The 19,694-nt window shown below is 44.3% G+C and overlaps 1 protein-coding gene across 1 annotated transcript in view; it reads right to left on the minus strand.

The window, feature by feature from the left end:
- Window positions 1-9,797: 9,797 nt before the first annotated feature.
- SHMT1 (serine hydroxymethyltransferase 1) overlaps window positions 9,798-19,694 on the minus strand; it is a 128,267-nt gene continuing 118,370 nt past the window's right edge. The window contains exon 12 of the mRNA XM_086940711.1: window positions 9,798-10,870. Coding sequence (XP_086796837.1) covers window positions 10,698-10,870 — 173 coding nt within the window. The 3' untranslated portion in view covers window positions 9,798-10,697. The remainder of the gene's footprint in view (window positions 10,871-19,694) is intronic.

A 19,694-nucleotide genomic window follows, 5' to 3' on the forward strand; every position in this document is an offset into this window, starting at 1 on the left:
TCTCAATCCCTCCAAAACTGAATTCCTCCTCCTAACTACCTCTCTCTCCCCTCCTCCTGTTCAATCCTGGATGAATCAGCTCAATGTACTCAACAATAAACCCATCATTGTCGACAGCGCTAAATCCCTAGGTGTCATACTTGACAAAAGACTCAACCTAATCTCCCACATCAACTCCATTGCTAAGAACGCACGTTACCAGCTGCGCCTTCTGTGGGGGATTCGTCTGTTCTACCCGGAGAAAGACCTAAAAACATTGGTTCAATCGCTAGTTCTCTCTAGACTGGATTACTGCAATTCTTTTCTGAGTTGCCTGCCCAAATCTCACCTCTTTCCCCTCAAATCCGTCCTCCATTCAGCAGCTCGCTTTATTTCAGGGTCCAAACGAAGTGATCACATCACTCCTATCCGGTCTTCTCTTCAATGGCTTCTCAGAGGCAAGATCTATTTACAAAACTGCCTGCATCACCCACAAAGAGTTGCACAATTCCTTCCCTGTTACCTGGCGAATAAACTGAAAATCTCTGGAGGCTCGAGACCTTCTCGGAATGTGGAAAAGTTTCTGCTTGAGCCCCCTCCTTCAAAAGGGAAAGATAGTTGGTTCAATCATTTTCAAGTAATGCGTGAGAATCTGAAACTCGCTTCAGCCATTGCACCGTGCCACCACCTCTATCCAGATCTTCAAAGCGGACCTCAAATCTCTTCTCTTCCAAAGACACTTTCAGAACTAATACCTTAATTATCAGACCCCTCTAGGAAGTCCGTTCATCATTGTAAATTTCTAATATTTTTCATGTACATTCCTTACCCTTGCTTGCTGTGTTTGATATTGCGTTATTGCCTTCTATGGTTTTACCCTACCTCTCCTGTTTATTTTTGTAACGCTCTATTATGGAACATTTCTCTCATGTAACGTAACTGGTTCTTTTGTACAGGTTCAGACACCTTCGGGCAAAGTCTGTGCTATATAAAAATGCATTAATAAATCAATAAATAAGAACAGGCGTGCTCATGATTGAAGCGTGCGGTCTGGGAGGAGGACATGCTCTAATTAAAGGGCCCATACTCTTCATGTGCTGTAGGCAAGCGTAAACAACTATTTCAGAGGATTCTGGGAGATGTAGTCCCAGAATCCACACTGCCGGCAAACATGGGTATTTCGATCTTTCATATCATGCTAAGGGTCCCCACTCGAAATAGAGAAATGTTCCCATGCTGCAACCGATGGGTAACCCCAGGGCTTTGAATGGGCCAGGTCTCACTGGTGCTGGGCACCAGCAGTTTCTTAAAGGGGGCTTCGAAACTGGTCTCTATGGGGCTCCGTTTTGTGCCCTGGCACAGGTGGTCTGTTTTTTCCGGATTGCAACAACAGCCGGCACATCGATGTGCGCTGCTCACTTTTCACTAGTTAAGTTACTGCATGATGCCATGCCAGGGGAGCGTTGTTGGGGAAGGGAAATCCTTTAAAAGAGAGCAATTTTCTAACTGGATTTTCATTCTCTTTTTGAAACTCAGGAGCAGCAACATTGTTGTGGTGTCACATGCACCTAACAACCATTGACAAAACCAATAGTCCTGACTTGTAGGTATGATGTTACTTGTTGTATCATATCTAAATGCAATGACAGAAACAGCAAGATACAAGTCGGGCGGCACACTATGCTAAGCACAGATTTTAAACTGCTGTGTTTTTAAGCCACACCCTTAATTACATTGGCCACGCCCCTTTGAGGGACCCTCTAGTTTTTTCATCCCACTTAAAGCCCCAGATAGCCAGTTATTGTGGGGTGTAATCCCAGGAGCCAACCTATGTGATTAATCCGGTATCGTCCCCCCACTAGGAGTCCCCACTCATATTGGGCCTCATTCCCATGAGGGTTATTCCTCAATGCAGTTAAAAAATAACATAGGTTGTTGTGTGTAGTATTGTGCTCCTGGTAGTGTAGCGTGTCACTCTATGGTAATACTGTTAGTAAATTGTGCGATCTACCAGCTCGGGAATGTCGAATCCAAAAGGCCCACATTCACAGTTGTAGCCACGGTATCTCGTTGTTGAGTCCCACTTCCCACGTTTTCAGCCGGTACACCAAACTCTGTTCATATGTGAAAAGTTTTTTTTAACTATGTCAGACATTTGTTGGCCCTTTTTGAAGCACCATACAAGAAAGTTCTGTCGTCGTGGTTAGCCTCCAGATAGTGGTGGTGTTCTTTTTGCACTGAATGGTACTGCTAATTGACCCACTGAGAGTTGTTGTTGGTGGTGGCGTTGTGGCTGAGAGTTGTTGTTGGTGGTGGCGTTGTGGCGTCTTTTACTCTGGTATGTACTAGCATATTCAGTTTGCTCGTGCTGCGTTTCAACGCAAAAAGTGGAAGTGGCAGCTATGTCCAGAGTTTTGATCATATCATTAGGCACCCTAATCTCAAGCATCCTCTATAGGCATAAGATATCCTTAGTGTCATGTTTGTAGGATGTGGATTTCTGAATAGGTTTCAAAAACCAGTCACAGAACTGTGACAGCAGTCCAGCAATGTTCAATCCCCGAGACACTCAGTCTTCCCGGGGGTGGTAGAATCTCAGGATTCTGTGTTTTATTTTTACAACAAGGAATTCAGCCTCGTGTTTTGCGAACCAACCATGGGTACGTGCCTACTCTATTGTTTAGCCTAGGTGTGTGGTCCTCTATGATTTCATAGTTGCCTCTGTCTGAAAGGAGACACTGGAATTCAGTATTGTACAAGGCTTTGTCCTTGACCACTATCACCTCTTCCTTGTCAGCAGGTTTTATGACCAATCCGTTTGTTATTTAGAGACTCCAGGTTCGTTCCTAGTGAGATTGTGAAAGGTGTTGTTTTGCATTACAAGCAATCACATCAAGGTCTCTGAGGACTGCATGCACGAACGAGAGCACTTCCCATGGCAGTGACCGTGCCATGGGTTGGAAGGTGGAGGTCTTCCTCTGTAGTGTTATCTTGGTTGCCAGTCTATAGACTTGCGCCAGTTCAGTGTGTACAGTAAACCAGTCACTCCTCAGGGTAGGGACACATCCAATCTTTTCAACAGGACCCATTTGTCTGCTGTGAGGTGGCTTACACAAGTTCACCAAGATGGAGTTTCCCTGCTCGCAGATGGGGTGGGATTTCTCGCCTTGCTCCTCGTGACCACTTGAGCCGGCTCTTGGGTCTTCCCATTGTATTGTGGGTGACAGTCTGTGCAGTTTTTGTTTACCTCCTCCTTGGGCTCTGCATAAAAAGGGGGTATCCTTGGTGAAAAGGGAACCCCTTTCCCATTGGTGGGTATGATTAAGGCCAGAAAGCATCATGTGTGGATTTCCTATGAAAACCTGGTCGCAACTAAAACTACACAGTGGTGACTGCCACTGTTAAGGTCGAGCCTAAGGCATTGCTTTAACAATGCTTGTTTGGCGAGATTATAGTAAGGCTTTAAAAAGTCTACCCAAACTGCGGATCAGGTACAGTGCATGTGAGCACAACCACACACATTTCGTGCGCACGCGCTGCAGTCCGCCTCTGCTGCCACTTCAGCTCACCAGGCTGCACACCCCCTCACCCCTCGCTCACCAATGTCCCTCCCACCCTTCCTTTGATCTCGCCGCAAGTTCTCTCAGGCTAATGGCCCTCCCCCTCCCCCAGCACAGAGCGCGCAGCTTATTTGTCTTTTCTGCCCTGTCACTTCGCTGTTGTTTTCTCATCCCTCCTCTGCCACATGTTTGTCTAGCCCCCACTCTGTTGTTTTCTCGTTCATGTCCTGTCACGCCTGTCTGCCCTATCACTTGCTTGGTGCTGTCTGATTCTTGCTGTGCCACACGTCTGTCCTCCCACTTAGCTGGTGCAATCTCATTCCTTTAATGCCATTTCTGACTGTCATCTCACCTCTCGTGTCCTATTTAATGCCCTCACACGTTTCTCTATATCTAGTCTCTCACTTTGTGCTGTTTTTTCCCGCCTTCTTAGACATCTCTGTGACATAATTTTCCTCTCGCTTCCATAGTGCTGTCTATTCCAGTGCTCTCACATCCCTCTGTCCTGTTATGTGCATTGCTCTTTCACGTCAGTCCTAGCGCCCCTCTTTTCCGGTTGTGACATTCCCATGCGTACAGTAAAACCGCTCTTCTAGTTTCACTTGCCTGCCCCATCAGTCCTTACTGCGTTCCTATTGCTTTTTGGCGCTGTTGCTGCCTTTGTCCTAGCAGTCCCTTGTCGACAGTCTGATCTCTCCATCCTCACGTACATTAGCCATGAGGTCTCTGGGTTCTTTATCTTTCCGGTCTTCTTGTCTTGAGGCCGTATCATTGTGTCTATGGCCTGTCACACGTCTGTCACTTAAGCTATCTGTTATGTCGTTGAGGTTTCTATAACGTGCAATCTTCCATTAGTATAGCCTTGTACCACTGTCATTCCCTGGGGGTTCCTCAACAAGTGATTCCGGGGTTTCAGTTCCTTTTTTTGTGCTTGCCATTTTGTATAGAGCAAACTTGATCCAAAAGGTGTAGGAGCACTTTATATGAGAACCAGACATTTTAGATGAGAACTAAACATTACACGTTTTTAATTTATTTATTTTTGAAGGCCCGGGTAGAGTAAGTTCTGCGCCCAGAATCACAGAATGTTGAGCCACGGCCAAGATTCAAACCTGCTTCCCAAGTTCTGAATCCCGCAGCTTTAGCCACTAGGCGACCTATCCTTCTCCATTGTAGATCCAACTTTGAGTACCCTTGTGTTGATATACTTTGAGAGTTCTCTTCTGGTCCTTCTGTGACTTGGTGGTGATGTCATGTCACTTTGGTGGTGCCAAGGCTGGAGGGAGGCATTACTAGTTTCTTTTTGAGAGACCGAACAGTGTGATAAAGAACTGTTTGAACCCCCTGGTGCAGCACTTATGTCTAATTGATGGAGCAATTGCCAAACTCGAAGTTAATTTAAATGATACAAATGCTATTAATGGCGCAGATGCTAGTCTTACGATTTCTACTTTAGCCCCAGCTGCAGATTGTCCCCGGGCTAACATAACCTCAGAGCATCCAGATGTTATCTTCCCTGGCCCTCGGACTTCAAGGACCACACCGTGAGGTGCCAGATAGTAGAACCATCAGAGGTCATATACCAATGCCCATGAGTAGGCAGCAGAGGGGGTTTGATAATGAGCAGACAGGGGTTGGAAGACAGCCTATCCAGTCTCTCACTGCTTCTCGTATTCAGCCCTCCATACTACCACCACCACCACCAACACCACGTCCACCAGCACCACGTCCACCACCACGTCCACATCTACCACCACCACGTCCACATCGACCACCACCACGTCCACATCGACCACCACCACGTCTACAACCACCACGTCTACAACCACCACCACCACGTCTACAACCACCACCACCACGTCTACATCCACCACCACCACGTCTACATCCACCACCACCACGTCTACATCCACCACCACCACGTCTACATCCACCACCACCACGTCTACATCCACCACCACCACCACGTCTACATCCACCACCACCAAGGCCACCACCACCAAGGCCACCACCACATCTACATCCACCACCAAGTCCACCACCACATCTACCACCACATCTACATCCACATCTACATCCACCACCATGTCCACCACTACTTCCACCACCACCACGTCCACCACTACTTCCACCACCACCACGTCCACAACTACTTTCACCAAGTCCACCACTACATCTATCACTACCAAGTCCACCACCAACTTCGCGTCCACCACTACCTCCACCACCACCAAGTCCACCACTACATCCATCACCACCAAGTCCACCACCACCACCTTTGCGTCCACCACCACCACCTTTGCGTCCACCACCACCTTCGCGTCCACGTCCACCACCACCTTCGCGTCCACGTCCACCACCACCACCTTCGCGTCCACCACCACCACGGCAACGTCGCCGGCTTCACTCCATCTATCGCCCTCACTCCATCTATCGCCCTCACTCCATCTATCGCCCTCACTCCATCTATCGCCCTCACTCCATCTATCGCCCTCACTCCATCTATCGCATCACCACAGCATCACTCAGCACCACCAAAGCATCACTCAGGGGCACCACATCACTATGCACTACCACAGCATCACTGAACGCCACAGCATCACTCGTCGCCACCACATCACTTAGGGCCACCACAGCATCAATCTGTGCAACCATTCAACAACAACTAGTTCAAATATGTTTTCCCAATGTTTCAAGCTTTATTACAAATGTCACAAAAAGATGTTAATATTTCACTTCTGTTCTTGTATTCGTCACAATAAAATACACTGAACATAATCTTCACAAAAGTTATTTACAAAAGTTTAAGCTATTGCCATTATAAATTACAATATTTTTTTAATAATTAATACTTAAATAAAAGCTAAGCCATTGTTATTTGTAATATCAATACATCTAAGTCACGTAAATACAACACATTGCATTACAAATGCTATAGGTGTCACATTTGCGAAAGTTAAAACTATTGGCATTGTAAATGACAAAGCTATTAATTTCGCTATTTTCAAAAACACATAAAAAATGTGTCATTTACAATACCAATAGCTCAAACTTTCCTAATGCTAGACCTATTGCATTGCAAATGCTTGTTTTATTTATATATCTGTATGCACACACAGTCTTGCATAGACTGCGGTTGAGTCACATCATGTAACTATTGTCCCAGAAGGAGATATTATATATCCTGAGGCAGCAAACGAGTGTTACAGGGTCAATTACCTCCAGCATACAATCTATAACCAAATAAGAGGAGTGTGCAAGACTGAACAAAGATCTTTCGCTCACTGAGAACTCTAGATTAAAGTCTGCATCATCAGAACATATCTAGCAGCTTGCTGTACTATATTATTTGCTACAGAACAGGAGATACTGAGTTTTCTCTAGCAAATACTCCCAAATCTGTTTCAGTTTTCATGCTAAGGATGCTTGGGGGAGGGTTGGCACAGCTCTAGTTCAGCCGAAGAGCCAGGTTTTGAGGCTCTTCCTGAAGGTATGCAGAGTAGGAGAGTCTGATTTTACCTGGGAGCTTGTTGCAGGCTTTGGCCATGATTTAGGTGAAGGCACTTCTACCTGCTCTGGATCTGCAGATGTGCGGGGTTTCTGCCAGGGCGAGGTCGGGAAAGCGGAGGTTCCTTTTGGGTATGTGGAAAGAGACTTTCTTTGGGGTATTTGGGTCAGATGTTGTTGGAAGTAAGTGTAGAAGTGGGTGAGTAGCTTGAAAGTTGCTCTCTTCTCCAAGGGAAGCCGGTAGAGGTCTTGTAGGTGTTGGGTTTTGGGTTATGGACTAGGACTTCTGTCTTCTCAGAGTTGAGTTTCACACAGCTGCTGCTCATCCAAGCTGCAACATCTTTCATTCCTTCTTGGACTCTGAGTCTGGTGTCCTTCGTGAGGGAGAGGATGAGCTGGGTGTTGTTGGCATAGGATACAATGCAGAGTCCATGTTGTCCGACGATGGCGGTAATGGGGGCGTGTAGATTTTGATGAGCGTGGGACTGAGCAATGACCTTGTAGTACTCCGTAGTTGATCTCTGTGGGTTCGGAAAGGCAGGAGTCTGGTCCTTCCTTTGGGATCTGCCGGCAAGGAAGGAGCGGAGTCAGTCGAGGGCGGGTTCCTGTATTCCTGTGTTGTGAGTCTGGCTGCCCGGATGCAGTGGGAGACTGTCGAAGGCTGCGAGCAGGGTGAGGGCTGCGGGGCGGCCTTGGTCGAGGAGCGTGCATATGTCGTCTGTGGCGGCGAGGAGGGCGTTCTTGGTGTTGTGGTTGCTGCGGAATATGGATTGGGAGGGTTCGATGATCAATGATCTTTAGCCCTGATCAAAGGCATCCCCCACTTTTCAGCAAGAATGACCAACTCAGCAAAAAATTCGACCACAGCACTCAAACGTCAAAGAACTTTACTGAGCTAACACTTGAAACCAGCATCCCCTGCATGGACTACACATTAATACACGTGAGAAAGCCTCACTGCTCTCCTATCTCTGGTGAATAAAAAAGCAGGCATGTTTTGAGGATTGAAGTGTCCAGGATCAGATCTTTCTCTGCCCAGGTCTGCTCCTTCACCAGAGCAGCGATATTGGCCTAGAACTGTTCTACTCATCAGTAAAATCCAAACCTCCCTCTTCTCCTTAAGGAAGCAGCTAAAGGCATAACTTCCACCTCTTTCTAGACTGTGAGCTCCTAACTCTGCCCTTTTCTACTCATGTCTTTTGTCCATCAAGTCACGTAGTGTCCCACACTCATGCAACTTTACAACATTGTAGTAATCTCTTTTGTTCCTGTACATTCATCTTTATGTATACAACAGTTGCATTCTGATTGTAAAGGATCTAAATGATGTTAGGTGCTAGCTGGTTCAATAAAGACCTGAAAGAAATACTGGTACTTAATATGTTTTCTCTCACCTGTGGACTTTACAAAACCTCCACTTGGGCTTCTACACAGGTAAGATCCAAGCTGCTTAGAAGCACACACCGAGCAGCCCCTCCCACCCCAGTTAAAAAAGCCTGCTCACTTCAACCAACCTAAACATCTGCAGCTCTGTAGCAAGACCCACCTGATCACTAAACTCTTAGTAAAGGTATTACCTTCACAGCTCAAAGACTACATAACAAACCTAAACTCAATCTGCATTCCAACACCAACCTTTCTGTACCACTAGTAGTATCTGTGATGACCTGCATAATTCTGGAGAAAGGCACCGTCAGGATATTCATTCTCATTGACCTCTGTCCACTAAAAGCTGTAGACCACAATATCCTACTGTACTGCATCCTGACATTTGCTAACATGTCAGTCCACTCACTCCAGTATCCGCCATTCCACATTGATGGTGGAAAGGTGGGGGGTGCTTTCCACACTAGTTTCAAGCACACAGCCTGAGCTAGAACTATTACATCCTTTTCAACATGGAGGTCAAACCCCTCATGGGTCTCTTAAAACTCCACCACATTCACCTATAGGCAGATGGCATGCCAATGACCAACATTTCATAGGAGAAAATCTCAACTCCAAAGACCCAAAAGATGTAAACTCCTGGATAGACTAATATGCAGCTAAACTCGACCAGTGGCCCCTGACGTTGAAACCTCTTTACTCTTGATATCCAAGCCTCATACCTTAGGGGCAGGACTGAAATCCTCGATTACTGGGAGCCCCACTCATGACTATCTGGAGGCTCCTGATAAACTGGGATACAATGATGACTTGGCCTATCTGTTTCTACGAGGAAAAATGCAGTTACCATAAACCAGATTACACGTCAGCAATAACACCTCAACTATGCTATTGTAGAACGCTTACAATACATTGACAATTCATGTTACTATCTATATCTGCATGCATTGATGGGTCATTTCAACACAGGTGCATTGAAATAACATCAAGGAGCATACAGTATGTTTAACACCATGCACCACAGTTTGAACCAAAACTGGTCGTAGAATGCAAGATGAGCAAGTACGCAGTTTGATCTGGAACAGGCGGGTGTTGCTTTTTGTCAAACAGTGCTGTACTTCCTGATGGGGTGAAAGTAGGCCTTCAGTCGCTCAGTCAGCCAGTGATGTGCACATTTGTATGGTACTTCATCAAACCCTGCCAAACCTTTTGGCCATATATGCAGAATAGGTAATGTTCCCTAGCCTTCTATACCCTACAAATGACAATTTTTCAATACTGGTCTATGTATTAAAAAAGTAATTCACTCCTTCATGTAAACCATACAGTCTGAAAAGCTCTGGCAGACAAGAAAAAGACTATTGCCATATTTCAGATTTAATTTATTTGATATCGAAAATACATGTAATCCAGTTCTTTAACTTTCGACACAGAGTGATCCTGATTAAACTGGTGATCATAAGCAGTTCAATAGTACAAAAAGTTGTCTTGAACAGCAATGGTTCCTCAACAGCAGCAGATGCAGTCAAATTACAAGTGATCTTCAGCTTTATAGGAAAAAATGGTGGCACACAACTGTGGTGGAGGGGAGTGAGGTATTTTGGCCCGGGGGACAGAGGGTCTTTGGTAGGAGTTAGGCATGAGATGCACCTGGATGAGAAACACTGTGGCAACATATGGAAGCAGTATGCAATGGCTATTGACCCTTTAGAGTTCTGGACCATTTTAAAGCAAGCTCCTCCATCGTTAAATGATCCACCAGTCAATGATTTGGCACTATTGGAAAAGTCATTTCTAACTTCTTTATGGTTATGGAAACCTCACGTCCCATATAATGTTCCAGGAAGATACCCAAGCATCATGTAAAAGAGGGAGAAAGATGCCGTAACAGCCTGTGCTAATGATCGCTTCCTTCTGGATAGGTTAAATGTGGCTATTAATTCAATGATTAGCAGTTCTGTCATGTACACTTCTGCCACCCAAATATTTTCCAAACCCATAAAACAAGGTGGACGTGGGAGAGCCAACTTCAGGCCGTGGCTCAAGTGGTGAATGTTGCTTGACCCTCCGGGAAAGATACAACTCTTACAGCGAAGGAGACCGTGATGCATTACCTCGTATTAGGATCAGACTCTTTTGAAGATCACAGGGCACAATATTCTTGTAAAATGTGAGCAATACTTTGTAAGTGGACTGACAATGATATTCATATGACTCCGTGGCACAAGGTTACTGATTTTTAGTTTAAAATATCTACATTCTAGGTTAAAGTTCTGGTACGCCCGGGATAGGGAATGCTGCAGCAAAGGCTTCCACTTCTTCTTTGATGGTCTTTGTCGTGCTCTTGTATTTCTCATCACATGCAAGCTTTTCTTTGAACTCCTTCAATGTTGCTTTTGCTGGCATGTCGTTCTGTATCTGTAGGGTCAGCTCTATGCCTGCAAGGAGAATGCGATGACAATCAGCCCCGTGCACTTAGAACAGGTCTAAACCATATCAGCAATACTAACCATTGAAATTCATATAAATAGAACATTTCACAGTTCAGTGCTGATCTAAACCACACCACCTTCTATCACCTCAACAAAATGTGTTATGGGTTATTTGTCTGAAGCATCAATTGTTTATCACCAGCCAACATGCTTGAACCTTTTCTGGATCCAGAACTACAAGTAATGTTTAAATAAATAACCACCAACTGCGAGCCAGCTGTCAATTACAAGGAGACAAAGGAAGGTATAGCATCAATCAGAGGGTGATATCCCTGCCAGCAACCTGCCCAAATCCCCTTTTGTAATGACCGAGTGCCAGTATTTGCCACCTGATTTTTTCACGGTCTGACGAGCAGAAATATAGGGAGTTAGCAGTGAAGTTCATCAGCTCAAGCCTATGCTAGCCAGTCTCTTCCATCAAAGGGCGCAGTGACGCTCACCAGATCATGCCTGTTAGCCAAGTCTCTTCCTTTAAATGGCGCAGTGAAGCTTACCAGCTCAAGCCTGTTAGCCTAGTCTCTTCCTTTAATGGGTGCAGTGAAGGTCACCAGCTCTAGCCTATTTTACAGTTGTCTCTTCCTTCAAAGGGTGCTGTAAAGCTCACCAGCTCAAGCCTATGTTAGCCTAGTCTCTTCCTTCAAAGGTCGCAGGGAATCCCTGGGACTCACTCGCCACCTGCCACATATGTGAGGTGGGGCCATCCCAAGCTTTGTGGAAGGTGCGTCACTCTCTGACTCCAAGGCTGAATCAGGTCCTTAGGAATGCCTTCCGTGGGTTGCACAAGCAACCCCTAACGAAAAGGGGAATCCCAGGAACTCCCTGTTGATACTTAAAACATCTGCTATACTGGTGAGTGAATCCCCAGGATTCAATTTTGTTAAGTGGGTTTGTGCGCACCCAAAGGAAGATAATCTGAAGGATCATTCTGCTTGGGACAGCCATGTATCTTACACAATTGCCGGCTCCCCCTCCCCTTCATGCCCTTTGCACAGCCATAGGCAATTCCCAGGATATTTCCTCAGGATCTCCATCAGGTGCTGTGTCTGCTTGAAAAGCCTGAATGACCACCAGGTGAAGCACAGCACACAAGTTATACTAAAACTTCCTGTTCAAGTTAGATTCCTGTGCCTCTCACCAATGCCTCTAAGCTATAGATCAGTGGATAAAAAGCAATTACTGCAAACTAAACACATAAAAAACGTACTAGTCTTGGGTAAATAGACCACCTGACGACTCGTTTGCTATACTGGCTTAAGATCTTGATCCACATCATAACACTTCACTCAAAGTCAGGAATATAGGTGTGAGCATGGACACAAACCTCTTCCGGAAGGCACAAGGGGATTCTTCTGTAACAAATTATGCTACATCTATTATATAACCAAGCCAAAAAGGCACTGGAGCGCTGCAAAGGCAAGAATACAGTCAATGCGTGATAACAGAGGTAGCTGGTTATTTGATTTGAACCGCATTATGACGTGGTTCTATTTAAAGTGGTGCACCTGGTTCCTGATTATGGCAAGGGTTGGGAAGGTGCTCCAGATCACATGTTCATAGTTGGAAAAGGCCCCTTAATTGTCTTTTTTCTTCTATTACACTTTTTATTCGCTAGTCAGATTGTGGCTTGGCTGCACATGTGCCAAGAGCCACAAAAGATGGCAAGCTTGTCCACAAGTCATTTTTCATTTTATTTTTTATTGCAGATACTTAAAACCATTTGCAATATATCACACTTTAAAATACAAAGGATACATCCATTCTTTCTATAACTAAGCATAAAAACAGTATAAAAATTTGAAAGATCATAAAGTCTTTAAAAGTCCTATGGCCGCTGTGGGACTTATTCCTGATCGTGAGGTTTTATGTGCAAATTATCTGATTCATCCGCCTTCTCCAATTTGGAGCGGACTTCCTGCATGTATCTCCCAATTCTGGCAATGTCCGTCGTTTCTGTGCAAGCGAGTGTAATTGTGACTGCTTCCTTTGTCGTTCGAACACCTTTACGTAACCATATAGGTTTTAGTAACTTCCGTCGGGAATGTAAGAAGCCTGTGCAACAACACATTAGATGTTGCAGTGATTCGGTTTTAAAATTGCATATTCTACATTGAATTTTGTTTTCCGACCAGGATTTTAACTTTTTTTGGGGGTGATACCAGTCTAGCCCACTGGATGTTTTTTAGGGCCTTTCTCCCGGATGCTTGGTTAATGTAGGGCTGAAGTTTGTATTCTTTGTATGTTGCTATTATCCCGGTTTGATATCTTCCTTTTTCCAGATTTGTTAGATCATTTTCTCTTGATAGCTGGTAGCATTGTTTGTTTATTGCCTTTTTGATGATTGGATAAGTTATGCCTTCCTAGCTCCAATTTTGCATTGCCAGGCCCAAAACTTCTACTGCTTCCTGCAGGTAGGCCTGCCATGGATTAGGTGAGCCATCGTAAATGGGTTTTAGCCTGCTCTTCAAGCTCCCTTCCGGCGCTCTAAGTACAGAAAAGTAGTATTTAGCATGTGCTCCTAGGCATTCTTTGCTCTGATGGACCAGGCCGAATTCTAAGCGAATCCCGCTATTACGTGTGTATTTCGGTAGTTTAAATGCACGGCAATGTGCTTTATCCATCATTGTACTCATTTTGCCTGGGAAGGCCTGATGGGCGTATCCTGCGACCGCCCTTAATTTTGCTTGTCATACCTTTCCGATTGGAATGGTGGTGGGGCTCTGCATTTTCTCTTGTAATTTGCACAAAGCATAAATTGTAGATTCTATCTTAGATTCCATTTTATGTAAGTGCATGTTGGTTTTCCTGTATCGCTCAACCAACACCCAAGAGAATTGTAGAATTTTGAAACTTATTGCCTCCTTTCCCATTTGCCATTTTAGGGCTGTTTTTCTTTTGCAATTCCCAAAGATCACAACTTTGGTCTTTCCCACATGTATCTTTAGTTAATTGTTTAGGTTGTAGTCGTTTAGAGCATTGAGAGCCTTTTGTAAGACTATTTTCGTATGGTCCATCACCACCAGATCATCTGCGTATTGTAGGATTTGAATTTTACTGCCCCAATTTTTGGAACTGCTAGGTTAGCGTTTTGTATCGTCTTACCCAGGTCTGCGGGATATAAGTTAAAAAGGGTAGGGGCAAGTACGCATCCCTGTTTTAAGCCCCGATTTGACAGGTACTTTTTTGTTGTGATGTTATTAACCAATTTAAATCTGATCCAGGGGTTGCTATAAAGAGAGATAATTGTATTTAGGAGGTCAGAAGGAATTTGCCAATTGCGCTGTTTAGTCCAAAGCTTGTCGCATGATACTCCATCAAACGCTGCTGAATTATCTATGAAGCAAGCATAGACTAGTTTGATTTCCCTGCCATTAGCTTGCTGTCCCAAATAGGATATTGCTGCGATATTGTCTATGGTCGAACAGCCTTTGCAGAACCCAGTTTGGTAAAAAGGGAGAATATCATTGTCTTTAACCCATCTAGTTAATTCTGTCAGCAGGGTACTTGCATAAGCCTTCCCTTCAATATCCAAAAGGGCTATTAGTCTGTAGTGTTTTGGATCTGTATCATCACCCTTCTTGAATATGGGTTGTAGAATTGATCCGCGCCACGAGTCTGGCACCTTGCTGTGCAATCTGCATTCGATAAATAGTCCTGATAGGACTCTCCCCCAGCAATTTGGGTCCTCCTTAAACATTGTAGCCGGGAGACCGTTGGGTCCTTGTGCTCCGTCTTTCCTTATCTTTTTTTTATCACTTTTTCCACCGCCTTTACATCTTGATCTTTAAGCATGACTGTGTTTGTGGAGTTGTGGCGCTTCCACTTTTAGGGCGTTCTTCCTTGTCCATGTATATTGCGTCGTCTACATGTCTCACCCATGCATCGGTGTGAACAGCATTACTCCGGATTATCTTATTATCCAGCTTAGCTATATATTGCCAAAGTTGCCGTTGTTTGTGAAGTTTTGTTAGTTAATGTATTTTAATCCACTCTTCTTCGAGCCGGTTTTGTTTGATTATCCAGAGCAATTATTTCTGTTCTTTGTGCAGTTTATTGTATTTGTCCCATGTATTCTTTAATATAGCTATCTTATATGCTCTTCTTGCCCTTTTTAGATTACAAGTTATATCCAACAATTGATTATTTTTGTCTGTAGGTTTTGATGTCTTCTCATTAGGGTTGGGCTCACCTTTCTTCAAACATATTTTCAGTTTGTTTGTCCAATTTATCAAATTTCCCTGTGGGGTCCTGCCACAAAGGTGTTCCCTTTTTGCTCTTCTTTTTCTTTCCAATTTTTCAGCGCAGTCACCCGATGCGAGTTCCATTTTATTCGCCTCACCACGGCGTGTTCTTCGACGCAATTAGATTGGAAAATCATTGTAATTCTTTCCCGTTCTTCTGAGCTGACGTTAAGTTCTACCAGGAGTAATGCATGGTCGCTTGTGTTGTCCGTTTTTATTTTGAAATCTGCAATTTTGGAGGCTAACTGGTCGCAAAGAAAAATATAGTCAATTGTGGAGCTGTCCACAAGTCAAGGGGGCTATTGCTCATGATATATTAGAAAATGCAGCTGGTTTTAAAGATGGTGAGGGCTGGCAAGGGGGCCCAATGGAGTTCCATCACATTTCCGTTTCCCTTACGGGCTGTCAGCGTGGAGTCAGAGAGGCAACGGGGTAGGGCATTATCACAATCCAGTTGCGAGAGTTCAAGAACCTGAGCAGCAGTGCTGAAGTCCCATTCTGAAAGAAACTGTTTTACTTGCTTTAGAAAAGAGCTGGTATCAGCTTGTCTTTGTTCTTTGGCATCGTGTTTCTTGACGGTGAGGAGGGTGTCAAAAGGTAAATCCAAGTGATTTGGCATTTGATGAAAGTTTGGGTGGAAAGCAGTCAAGGTTCTTCTACTTGACCCAGGCCTGTACTACTTCCTGTTGTTGGAAAAATCACACAAAGTCTGTATTGTTTGGGTTGAGCTTCACATATGCATGGACAACCAGGTCTAGATGAGGAGCAGGCAGTGTTTGATGTCGGAAGCAGAGGAGACTGTCAGATAGAGTTGTGAATCATCAGCACATTATTGAATCTTGAAGTTGTCATCTGTGAGTAGAGTCCCCAGGAGCTCAATGTAGAGGTTGAAGATGACAGGAAGCCCTGTGAGACTCAGCAAGTGGTAGGGATGTTTTGCGACCTGGTGGTACCCATGGGAACAAACTGATATAAGTTGAAAGAGTAGGAGGAAAACCAGCAAAGGACATTGTGAGTCAATTCCATTTAAGACACCATAGTGTTAATGAGGGTTGGGTGAGAAGTTCAGCAATGGCAGGAGGGCATCGTCTACAATGTGTAAGGTGCAAGCCTCTGTGCTGCAGGGTGACCTGAAACCAGACTGGTAGTCATGCAGGAGATGATTAGCATGGATGCGATTGAGCGTGACTGATTTTTGTTTAATGATCTTGGCAGTGAAGGATAGGCGAGTGATGGGCCTGTAGTTGGCAAGGTCATCAGGGTCTAATGTAGGTTTCTACAGGACTTTCTGTAGGCCTGCTTTGAGATCGTCTGGGAATGTGCCTTGAGTGAGGAAGGATTTGGCAGTGCTGAGCAGTGGTTGAGAGCGTCCCTGGAGAGAGCTTTGATTAAGGGCATGGGTAAGACATCTTCATAGGAAGTAGCTTTGAGGATGTAAAGTGTATTAGTGAGATCTGTGAGAGACCAGGCTTTGAAAGTGGACCACTGACATTTTTGAGAAGGGGTGGGTGTGAGAGGAGAGTACGGATTGGTGTTGTCGATGTGCTTTTGGATTTTTTTTCCCACTAAAGAAAATGGTTTATGGCATTGAACTCATCTGTGGAGACAGATGGGTGGGTCAGGCAGGGCATTGATTTAGTGATTGATTTTCGTGAGGTGTCCTGCTTTTATAGGTGGCTTAAAGGATGGTGTTGGTATAGTATTTTGCTTTGGCCAACGTGATGAGCAGTCTGTGTGTTGCTTGGAGGGACTTCACAAACATGAGGTCATCAGGAGTTTGGTTTTTCTTTCATTGTCTTCCTATCTGTGGATGGAGTATTTACTGTCAGCGAGGTCTTTAGAGTATCAGGGTGCTGAACGTTTTGTCTTACTGTAGCATTGTTATGTTAGAGCGTAGCTGTGCTGATGTCTTTTTAGAAGGGTCTTGGTGTCTTCCCTTACTTAAAATTCCACCACAATGGACACGTTCCGGTGGACTTACTTCTCTCCAGTCAAGACTACTCCAATGATATTTAGTCTGCAGTATAACTACAAGTGATTAAAAAGTATTAGATAATCCAAAACACTGTTACAAGTCAACTCAACCTTAAAGACAGGTTGCACATTTCACAGTCAGTCTTCCATGATGGCTACATAGATCATACACAGCTTAGTTTACTGCTTCCTGCAGCAAAAACTCCCATCACTACTTCAACAAATCTTGTACGGGAGAATCTGTTTTACCCATCCAAACAGCTAAGATAGAAATGTACTCCCTTTTTGAATAAGAGTAAAAAGCAATCATCCAGAATTCCAGGGAGCATAAAAACCTGGCTTTCTCACGTTTACAACTACAATGTTATAATGAATCCTTAAAAGAGTAGGTATCTGCATGCATGAATGACAATAGATGCAACCAGGCGAAAGCCATAATTCAAAGTCTGGAAAGTCTAAATGCTTTTGTCTTTTTCAGCTTGAAGTGGATAGCACTTGATATGCTTCAAGTTGGTATAAAAACAAACACAAAAATTGGCAAAGCAATAGGTCTTGCCAATAAAAGAGCTATTCGCTTTGCCAATATGTTTTAGCCATGTTGTGCACCAGTGTGGCAGCTGTTCAGCATGGCTAAAAGTTAGGGACGTAAAGAAGAGTGGAGTGTCAGAGTGGAGTGTCGTGGAGTTGAGAGGCGGTAAGTGGAGTAGAGTGGTATACAGTGGAAGGATGCAGCGTAGACTACAGTGTCATGGAGAAGGGTGTCAGAATGGAGTCTTCTAGAGTGGAGTGGCGTAAAGTGTGGTGGAGTGGCGAAGAACAGAGTAGATTGTCGTGGAGTGGCATAAAGTGAAGTATAGTGGAATGGCGTGGAGTGGCGTACAGTGTTGATGAGTGGAGTAGTACGTCGTAAAATAGAGTGGAATAAAGTGGCAGGGAGTGACGTAGAGTACGTTGTGTAGAGCATTGTAGGATGGAGTAGTGTCAGAGAGTGGAATATCGTACAGTGGCCTAGAGAGAAGTGCCGAAAAGTAAAGTGGTGTAGAGTACATTGGTTTTGAGTGCAGTGACAAAGCGGGGTAGAGTGTTGTGGAGTAGCATTGAGTGAAGTGGTGCAGAGTGGAGTGGTGCAGAGTGGAGTGGTGCAGAGTGGAGTAGCGAAGAGTGTTGTGGCGTGGAGTGGTAGGATGCGGAATTTAGTGGTGCAGGGTACATTGCAGTGGTGCAGAGTAGTGTGGAGTGGTGCAGAGCCGTAGAGTGGCGGTGGGGTAAAGTGCAGTATGCATGGTGTGGTAGCCCACTGCCATTACGGGCAAGGTGTGGAAATGTAAATCACCTTGCTTAGTAATTTGGTTTTCACAATACTTCAGAATTACCAAAATATTTACTTAATTTGCGCTTTCCAAATATAGATATACTCGGAAATATCTACACAGTTCATTTATAGACATTTAAATGTTGGTGTGTGTGCTATACAAACGACATCATACTGCCTTCGTCCAGCACACCCCTAGTAGCCGGCATGATTCTCACATAAATAATCTCACTTTGAAGTCCGAGAAATAAAAGTAAATATTAAGCTCCCTTAGAAGACAGAGCCTGGCATATGACTTTTGCCTCTAAAGGCACAGCAAATGTGACATAAGAACAAGGTTTAAATGACTGTATTCTTCCACCCAAATTAGCTTTCTGTAAACAGTGAATAAGGCATGTGCCACGGAAGGAGCAAACTCAAGCTGGACAGGCTAAAACAAATAAGGTCAGCAAATAGAAATCAAGCAAATGTGAGTTACAAAGCAAATGGTCAGCAGTGGGTGGAAAGCATTTCCAGGGAAGCTTTAAGAATGTCTACAAGATGTCGTTAGCAAACCGGAAAGCTGTGCTGTCTGGTAGGCTTCGACCTAAAAATGGCAAAATACTTTTATCACTTTTCAAGCTCAGCATGGATGAGGTTGGGATTATCCCATGCTTAAAAAGTTTGATAGCAAAACAGACATTTGAACTGGTCAGTGGTATTGTAGATGCACTCCATATTAAGGAGCAGTTCTCCACTTGAAAACTGGGAACTACCCACAATTCCCTACCTGCATTTTCTGTACTTTATGCAGGACTCTTAAGCCTGCAGGTGCATGGCTTGAATATATGTATAGCCCTAATAATTTGTCCAAAAGAAGGAAAAAACATCTAATTCTATTACATAGGTAACAGCACAATTGAAGTTCCACTCCTCAATAAATGTGGACCAAAATGGAACGGATACAAGCCAGTAAGTACCCATGCAGTGGAAAGAGGGTTAAGACTGCTCATACATGTGTGACAGCAGGTTTCTAAACGTTTATCTACACTAACTCAAAGCAGTAATTTCTGGTCCTGCTACTAGGTTACTGGGGAACCTGCAGGTTGGGAAAAGGAGAGTAGGACATAGGAGTACATACGTGATCAGTCTATAATGAACACAACACAACAGTACAGTTTCAGGATGAAACGGTCTCATGTAGACAATTCTTAAGCTTGTACCATGCTACATAATCATCTCCATTTCTTTCCTAGGCAACATTAGG

The sequence above is a fragment of the Lissotriton vulgaris genome, chromosome 10 (genome assembly GCF_964263255.1).
Source record: "Lissotriton vulgaris chromosome 10, aLisVul1.2, whole genome shotgun sequence".
NCBI lineage: Eukaryota > Metazoa > Chordata > Amphibia > Caudata > Salamandridae > Lissotriton > Lissotriton vulgaris.